Consider the following 10,141-nt stretch of genomic DNA (forward strand, 5'->3'; position numbering starts at 1 on the left):
ATTTTTTTTTAAAGATTTTATTTATTTATTTGACAGAGAGAGATTACAAGTAGGCAGAGAGGCAGGCAGAGATAGAGAGGAGGAAGCAGGCTCCCTGCTGAGCAGAGACCCCGATGCGGGACTCGATCCCAGGACCCCGAGATCACGACCTGAGCCGAAGGCAGCGGCTTAACCCACTGAGCCACCCAGGCGCCCTAAATAAAATCTTTAAAAAAAAAAAAAAAACCAAATGAATAATGTTGACCACAAATATATCAAATATAAATAATATAATATAATAATGTAGACCACAAATAACTTTGTGGAAGCATCACAATTCCAGACTTCGAAGCTGTAATCAAGATCTTATGGTACTGTCAACAAAACAGACACACAGATCAATGGAACAGAATAGAAAACCCAGAAATGGACCCTTAACTCTATGGCCAGCTAATCTTTAACAAAGCAGGAAAGAATATCCAGTAGTAAAAAGACTGTCTCTTCAACAAATAGTGTAAGAAAATTGGACAGCCACATGTAAAAGAATGAAACTGGACCATTTTCTTATACCACACACAAAAATACACTCAAAATAGATGAAAGACCTAAATGTGAAACAGGAATCCATCAGAACCCTAGAGAAGAACACAGGCAGCAACGTCTTTGACCTAGGCTGCAGCACTTCTTGCTAGTTAAGTCTTCAGAGGCAAGGGAAACAGAAGTAAAAATGAACTATTAGGACTTCATCAAGATAAAAAGCTTTTACACAGAAAAGGAAACAGTCAACAAAACTAAAAGGCAACCTACAGAATGAGAGAAGATATTTGCAAATGATGTTATGGATAAAGGGTTAGTATCCAAGATCTATAAAGAACTTGTCAAACTCAACAATCAAAGACAAATAATCCAATCAAGAAATGGGCAAAAGATAAGAACAGACATTTCTCCAAAGAAGACATAAAAATGACCAACAGACACATGAAAAATTGATCAATATCACTCGGTATCAGGAAAAATACAAATCAAAACCATAATGAGATACTACCTCATACTGGTCAGAATGGCCAAAATAAACAGCTCAGGAAATAACAGATAATGGTGAGGGATGGGGAAACCTCTCACACTGTTGGTGGAAATGCAAAATAATGCAGCCACTCTGGAAAACAATATGGAGGTCCCTCAAAATGTTAAAAATAAAACTACCCTATAACCCAGAAATTGCACTTCTAGGTATTTATCCAAAGGATACAAAAATAGTTACTGAAGAGGCATATACACCCCAATGTTTATAGCATCAATGTCTACAATAGCTGACCTATGGAGAGCCCAGATGTCCACCCACAGATGAATGGATAAACAAGACGTATTTGTGTAGACTTTTGTTGTCACTTGTCTTACATAAACACATAGAAGTGGGATCCCTGGCTTATATGTTAAGCATATGTTTACTTTTATAAGAAATTATCAAACTTTTCCAAAGTTGCTATTTGGAAACTGTCAAGCTTTTCCAATATGAGCATTGGCACTCCCATTGACAACATACAATGGAATATTACTCGGCCATCAAAAAGAATGAAATCGTGGCAATCTCAGTGACATGGATGGAACTACAGGGTATTCTGCTAAGTGAAATAAGTCAGTCAGAGAAAGACAAATACCATATGTGAAATTTAAGAAACCAAACAGAGGAACATAGGGAAAGGGGAGGAAAAATAAAGTAAGATAAAAGTAGAGAGGAAGGCAAACCATAAGAGATTCTTAACTATAAGAAACTAATGGTGGGAGGTAGGAGGTCGGGGTACCAGATGGTGGGTATTATAGAGGGCACGGATTGCATGGAGCACTGGGTGTGGTGCAAAAATAATGAATACTGTTATGCTGAAAATAAATAAAAAATAAATTTTTAAAAAAAGAAATTAACGGATGGTTGCTGGAGAAGGGTGTAGTTGGGAGACAGGCATTAAGGAAGGCACTTGGTATAATGAGCACTGTGTGTTACATGCAACTGATGAATCACTAAATTCTACCCTTGAAACTAAATATCTTCTATATTAAATTGAATTGAAGTAAAAAATAAAAAGAAAAACACATACATAGATCAATAGAACAGAACTGAAAGTCCAGAAATAAACCATGATTATATGGCCAATTAATCTTTGGCAAAGAAGGCAAGAATATGCAATGAGAAAATGATAGTCGCTACAACAAAAGGTTGGGAAACTGGACAGCTACATGCAAAAGAATGAAACTGGACCACTTTCTTGTACCATACATAAAAGTAAACTCAAAATGTGTTAAGGACTAAATGGGAGACTTGAAACCATAAAAATTCTAGAAGAGAGCACAGGCAGTGATTTCTGTGACATCAGCTGCAACAATATTTTTCTAAATGTGTCTCCTAAGACAAAGGAAACAAAACCAAAAATAAACTATTGAGACTACATCAAAATAAAAAGCTTCTGGGGTGCCTAGGGGGCTCAGTGGGTTAAAACCTCTGCCTTCGGCTCAGCTCATGATCCCAGGGTCCTGGGATCAAGCCCCGCATCGGGCTTTCTGCTCAGCAGGGAGCCTGCTTCCTCCTCTCTCTCTGCCTGCCTCTCTGCCTACTTGTGATCTCTGTCTGTCAAATAAATAAATAAAATCTTTAAAAAATAAATAAATAATTAAAAATAAAAAGCTTCTGCACAACAAAGGAAACCATCAACAAAACTAAAAGACAACCTATGAAATGGGAGAAGATATTTGCAAATAATGTATCTGATAAAGAGTTAGTATCCAAAATGAAGAACTCATACAACTCAACAAGGAAACAAGGAAAGCAAGCAATCCAATTTAAAAAATGGACAGAGGACCTGATTAGGCATTTCTCCAAAGAATACATACAGATGGGCAAGAAACACATGAAAAGATGCTCAACATCATCACCAGGGAAATGCAAAAACAAAACCACAATGGGATATCGCCTTATATCTGTAAGAAGGGCTAAAATAAAAAACATAAGAAACAAGTGTTGGTGAAGATGTGGAGAAAAAGGAGCCCTCATGTACTATTGGTGGGAATGAAAACCGGTGCAGCCAATGGGGAAAAGAGTGTGGAGGCTCCTCAAAAATTAAAAATAGAATGACCTTATGATCAAGCAATCACATTACTGGGTATCTACCCAAAGGAAAAAAAAGACACTAACTGAAAAGATATACACACCCCTATGTTTATTTCTGCATTATTTACAATCATCAAGATATCAAAATAACCCAAGTATCCATCCACAGATGAATGTATAAAGAAGATGTGGTATATACATACAATGGAATATTACACTGCTATAAAAAAGATGAAATTGTGTCATTTGCAACAACATGGATGGACCTAATGGTATAATGCTAAGCTAAATAACTCAGAGAAAGACAAATACCATATGATTCCACTCATAGGTGAAATCTAATAAATAAAATGAATACACAAACAAAAAGAAGAAGAAGATCTATAAATATGGAGAACAAACTGATGGTTGCCAGAGAGGAGGACGGGAAAATTGGAGAAAATGGGTTGACAGAGAGGGAGATACAAGCTTCCAGTTATGGAATGAATAAATCATGGGAATAAAAGTCACAACCTAAGGAATACATAATCGATGCTATTGTAGTAACAATGTACCAGGATAGATGGCAACTACACTTGTGGTTAACACAGCACAATGTGTAAACTTGCCACTTCACTAAGCTGTACAACTGAAACTAATGCAACACTGTGTGTCAGCTATACTTAAAGAAAACCATCTTTAACAGAATCATAATTGAACTGAAAAAAAAAAAAAAAAAAAACCCTCACACAAGATATAACAAGGTGGAAATACCCAGTGAAACACATTCAATAAACCTTCTTTTAATCTCCCCGAGCCTCCAGCCACTCATCCCTCCTTTTTCTTTCACCCGGTTCATGAAACTCTTCTGACTCCATATGCTTCCTTCTCCCGCCTACACCCTCAGTCCACACCCCCCACATCCATGCCTATCTTTTCCCACTATTTGTGGTAACCTTCGAACATGAACCTAAGAACCATGGGAGTAGTTTACGATTTGAGCACATTTCTGGGGCCCTAGCCCTCTTGATTCAGTAGGTCTAAAGTGGAAGCCCAAGAATCTAGATTTTAATAAGCACCCCTGAAGGTCTTGATCCTGGAGATCCAAGGATAAAATAAACACTGATCTGGAGGAAGAGATGCCCTTCTTCCTATCCAAGAAGGACACTGCTTCTTGTGCTTTCAAGCTCATGCTTTCCCATCGCTCAGAGATTTTGCTGTCTTCACTGCCTACTGTTTCTTCATCTCTCCTTAAACCCTCACAGTCAAACATTTTTTTCAACACAGCCCATCTGATTCATGTCTTCCCCCTGCTTAAAATCCACCAGCTTTTCCTACCTCCTATAGCCATGGTTCTCAACCCTGGACATCCGTGAAGTCAAATGTATTCTAAGCATTATCTGCAAACTACTGCTTTCCAAAATGTATTCTGATACAATGTGAAATATAACTCAGCGATGTATTTGCTTCCAAGTTTTAAAAAACTGTATTTTGAATAGAAAATGCTAACCCATTTATATAGCTGTTATTACTCTATGATAATCTGCTTTCAAGAAATCATGTGCCATAAAATGCCAAGAAATCATAGAAAGACTACATGTTGCCTAAATATACAATGTTCCATCTGTATACCGAGGCGCAGTTACATTTATTAAAGAGAGCCATCCATTCTGTGGTCAATGATCTATACTGTGTATCTTAGAGCTATTATAATAATTTTAATAACATATTCTCATATTACTCTAAATTTGTTGTATAATGAACATCTACAGCACATGAACTCATTCCTTTGCATCTGGGTTTGAAAGGAATTCGTCCATAAGAGCATTACAATTAAGTTCAAGTGCACATTTCATTTCCTAAGCTCTTTTTGTTGTTCTGTCAAAATATTAAAATATTCTATGGTCAAATATTTGGGAAACCAAACTTGGGTAAACACTGTACCCTGCATATAGGTGCACAACTCTGTTTTGACTGTATGTAGCTGGTGTTGTACCTATCAGCAAATTAAAAACAATGTTGCACAGTAGGTTTTCGTCATTAAAGATTTTCCCAGTCAATAGGTTTTCGTCATTAAAGATTTTCCCAGTCAGTAGGTTTTCATCATTAAAGATTTTCCCAGTCAATAAAAAGCCAGTTATTCTTCTGTGAGGAACTTTCCCTTTTTTTTTTTTGCAATAAAAAGGAATCCTATTACTCAAAAAAGCAGTGGAAATCACCATTTTACAAAATAAAGTACATATTCCTTAAAACGACGTACAACAAACACTTTCTATGGCGTAAACTTCCAAGCACACCCCTCTTACACAACCTTTACAAATTTTTCCTACAATTATAGCTAAATCCTAATATGCTCTCAATTTATCTTAACAATGCCCCAAGAGTATTCTAGGTTTCTGGAATTAGGAGGGTACTTTAGAGATCAAATTATTCAACTCCTTGATTTTACAAAAGACATCATCTTTTTGTGTACCATTTGTTCCTGATACTTTTAACTGTACTATTCTTTTAATAACTTAAGACCAAGAGAGACTGTAAAATTTCCTAATCATCTTCTAACGCTTTGAAAAGGTGAGTTTCATTGTGACTCTCCTTTTCCATTTCCTCCATCCTCTGCCTGTACCACTATATGGTAAACTCAAGCGTCTCACACATTTCAAATATAAATTAATCTTCCTAATTATTAACAGAAGACCAACAATTCACTTTCAGACATGACACAGATTTGCTCCTACAAGTTCATCTGTAAGAGCCTTAGGAATTGAAGACAAGGTAACTGAAGTTTCTGGAGTTTAGCCCTTTAACCATATAAATGAATTATAACCATATAAATGGATTCCTAATGATGGTCATGACAACAGCTGACAATTCTTTACTCTGCGCTTTGCATTGTTCAGCACTTTACATCATTATCTCCCTCAGATCTTCGGACGACCCTATACGTAAGGCAGACTGTCATAATTATTATCTAAATTATTGTCTTATTTTAAGTTAATAAAACAAGGCTTTGACAAGTTAAATAATCTTCAAGCTCCCACAACTAAGCGCTTCCTCAGCTATGAACACCTTCCAACTTAGGGCAGGTCTCCTTCTCTCCCACTCACTGACCCCTGGATCCTTGCCCAGCCCTCGAGGTGGCCAGGGAGGGGACAGACGCCGCCGGCCGGGCCCCACTCACATTGAGCAGCCGGTACCCAGCGCCCTCCTTGTTCTGGTCCTTGGGCATGTTTTGGTCCAGACCATTCACGGTCTTGTTTTGGTCCTGGGTGTAACGAACCGCAGAAAATCCCGACGTTCTGCTGTGCATATTTTCCAGGTTGGCAGGAGGACTCCTCTGAAGTATAGGGGCTGTGTACAGGGAATGGACGCGCCCGCCACGGTTATCAGCTGCGTTGGAACCTCTGCGCAACTCTTGGGGCGACTCCATCCCTCCATCCTCTGCGGGACCGGTCTGCGCTTAACTGCCGGCCTGCGAGTGCGCAGGCGCAGTCCTCCAGCCGCCTAGCCAGGACTTTTCCGGCGCATGCGTGCACGCAACGCGCGACTCACCCCTTCACCTGCTGGAGCTCACTGTAGGAGAGTGAACTTAATGAACCTAGAGGGTCCGCTGCAAGCACTTGCCTAACTAAGCCATTTCAGTCTCCCTTAGAGGGGAGTGGTAGCATGCTGGCGAACAGCAAGCTTCTTCACCACTGTGATGGAACACCTTAGTTCATTTACTTGTCTGCCCTTTAAACCATCATAAGCCTCTTTTCCCTAAACCAGTTCCTTCTGGGGGGATTTACAATATCAGTAATCACCTCCTTATGCTGTCACCTGAGCTCCAGATATTATGCTTCCAACAGTCTCCTTGGATGGACATCTTTACTGTCCTGTACACTCATCACACACATTAATATTCATCTTCCCTCCCAGACCTCTAGTATGTTGCAAACTCATTCAATAAGGCAATATCATAGCCACAAAGGCTAAAACTTCAGACATGCTTTTTAATTCTAACCTTAAGTATTTGAACCCTACTCTTTCTTTTTACGGCACCTAGCTTTGGACACTTCACATACACAACTGTAATGATTTACTCCTGGATCTCCCAGCCTGCGGCCATCCACCCTTTCCACTGCCCCAATATTAATACAGTTTACCTTTAAAAACAAACAAAACAAAGCAATAAAAATGGATCAAAACCAGAAACTTTCAGAGCTTCTTCATTAGCCATAAATTTGAATTCCTTTGAAACCAAGGAGATCCAAAAATGCACTCTATCTCAGCATATTCTACTTGGGATCTATTTTTCTTTTATTCAAGAGCCAGCTCAAACTTCAGCTTTCAGTTAAATCTTATAACCCCATATACATACCCTCAAAGCAGAATTGACTGTTGTCTCTAAGCTACGACTTGGCGTATCACTATTAGTGGGCTCATGCTATGAGAATTAGTTAATTTTAAAAGCTAGTTCTTTGGGGGTGATAGGGCCCCCAATAATGGGTCCATGATCAAAGGAGTGAGACTGATACAAAGTGAAGGTCAAGCAAAGCTTTATTTCGCGCCAAGCATCAAGAATCAAACCCGACCAGTAGGGGCCTTCTCTTACAAAGAGGCAACCCCTCCCAGCCTCACAGACTAACTTTTATAGAGCAAAGGTCATGTGGTTGAGCCTGGCCCCACACAGGTGGCCAATGAGATTGCAACACAGAAAACTGCATAGTCATTGTAGGTCACACATGGGTGGCCAATTGAATTTCAATTTACCCCATAGTAGCTATTTGAACTAGCCTATCACCTTGGTCAGAATTGGCACCCAAAAGGTGGGGCCCACTCTCCTTGGTAGCTAGGGAGACAGTATGTGCCCCCACTGATTGGATGTATCCACCTGGCCTGACCCGCCCTTGTGTCTGGACTTTGCTACCTGGGACTGGGTTCCCGGACTTGCTTTTAAGTAAGTTCCTCTGGGAGGGGCAGGGTCAATCGATGTTTACTGCATAAACAACAAAATGGCTCCCTCTGGCTAAGTAGGCCCTTACAGGAGTAGAACTTGATCCTCACCTTGTACCCCTCAGGGTTCATGGCATAAGAGCCCAAGGCCCCCAGTACCTGTTTGCTGTTATCAAGTCTATGGTGTTTGGTGTTTAACTACTGTGCCCACCAGCTCACGATAACTTCCTAAGGGCTCATGTGACACAACATAAAAAATATCTAACCTGAATCTAGTCAAACTCCTAGACTTAACCTCCAGTCTACAGGAAATTCAGGAGATAGAGAACAAATTGAGTGATGTTACTAGGGGAAAAAAAATCAACAATATTCAAAATGTAGATGGGACATTTGAAAACAAAATGGTTTGGATTCTTTAAAAAAAAGAAACATTAAGAGGAAGTATAGATAGTCATAGCCACTTGGAAAACAGTTTGGCAATTTCTTGAAAAACTAAAACTGTAACTCCCATACAATCTAACAGTTGCACTCTTGGGACAGTATCCCAGAGAAATAAAAACATACATTCACACAAAAACCTGCACACAAATGTTTATAGCAGTTTTATTCATTAACAGCCAAAAATGGAATCAACTCAGATGTTCTCCAACAGGGAAATATTTCAACAAACTGCAGGTTTGTAGGTACAAAGTGTGTACCTACCTTGGAGTACAACTGAGCAATGAAAAGAGATGGTCACTCAGCTTGGATGACTCTCCTGGGCAGAAAAAAGCTAATCCCAAAAGATTACATTCTTGAAATGACAAAATTTTGGAAATTTGTATAGATACACAAACCTACCTAACTGGTAAACTGTAGAGAAATTAACACACACACATACCAGCTGAAGTAATACGAGGGAAATTTGAAAAAGATCAGTGTGTTTTATCAATGTCAATATTCCAGATATAATATTATACGACAGCTTTGTAAAATGTTATTCAGAGACACTGGCAAGGTGTGCAAAGGATTTCTCTGTATTATTTCTCAAGTATGAATCTACATTTATCTCAGGAAATTTTTCAGTTAAAAATGTCATAGGGAGGAGAAAGAAAGGTGAGAAGGCCATTTAAAATTAAGAGATAAAACAACCAAATGACCACATCTTGAGAGACAACTGGGGAAATTTGAGGATAGACTATTAATGATATTGTGCTATGTAAACCAATATTCTTATTTTTGGGGAATGCATGCTTACATATTCCACTGCAGTGACATGATGGTACCAACTTACTTTCAAAAGATTTACCAAGAACAGGGCGCCTGGGTGTCTCAGTCATTGAGTGTGTGGCTCTTGATTTCAGCTAAGGTCATGATCTTGGGGTTGTGGGGTTGAATCCCATGTTGGGCTCCATGCTGGGCAAAGGAGCCTGCTCGGGACTCTCTCTCTCCCTCTACTCTCCCTACCCCTGCTCTCACTCTTAAAAAAAAAAAAAAAAAAAACAAAAAAAAAAAAGATTTAGCAAGAACAAAAGGGGTGTGGGGTACACCAGGAAAAATAAATGAGCAAATGTGGCAAAATTTTAACAATTATTAAATCTAGGTTACTTTACATTACAGTTGCTGTAACACTAGTCTTTCAACATTTTTACATTTGATAGTTTCCAAATGAAAAGCCCACAGAGCTCTCACATGCATATGGCCCCTTTCTTGCCTCCATCTCCACCAGTAGAAATCCCATCCATCCCATAAAGGACATGCCCATACTCAATCTTACCCACAGAACTTTTCTAGATTCTGTTTCTCCTATGCCTGTCATGTCTTCTGAATATAAGTCTCTGGAAGACAGGTAGTCTGTTTTATTCATTTTCTCATCTTTTTGTCCTCTCACAAAACTAGCAATTTGATTGAAATCAAATCATGTATCATAATTTAAGCTTTACATTTCATAATTGATTATAAATGGTGATGTAGGCCAGAGGTCCCAAGTGCTAGTTAGTCTACTAGCTATTATCACAATCCTGGGACAGCTTCTAAAAAGTGGATTTCCGGGCATCACCTCAGACCTACTAAATCTGAATTTCTGGGGACAGGCCAAGGAGTCCCTATGTGTTGTTCTGCTTAAGGGGAGTGGGGAGAGGTAGGTATTAATTTCTGAATAACCTGCACCCC

General features: G+C 39.1%; 1 protein-coding gene across 1 annotated transcript in view; it reads right to left on the bottom strand.

The window, feature by feature from the left end:
• Window positions 1–6,502, bottom strand: part of C2CD6 (C2 calcium dependent domain containing 6) — a 66,401-nt gene extending 59,899 nt beyond the window's left edge. Inside the window, 1 exon segment of the mRNA XM_059392635.1 lies at window positions 6,237–6,502. Coding sequence (XP_059248618.1) covers window positions 6,237–6,485 — 249 coding nt within the window. The 5' untranslated portion in view covers window positions 6,486–6,502.
• Window positions 6,503–10,141: the final 3,639 nt, after the last annotated feature.

Source organism: Mustela nigripes, chromosome 3, assembly GCF_022355385.1.
Source record: "Mustela nigripes isolate SB6536 chromosome 3, MUSNIG.SB6536, whole genome shotgun sequence".
In the NCBI taxonomy this organism is placed as follows: Eukaryota; Metazoa; Chordata; class Mammalia; order Carnivora; family Mustelidae; genus Mustela; species Mustela nigripes.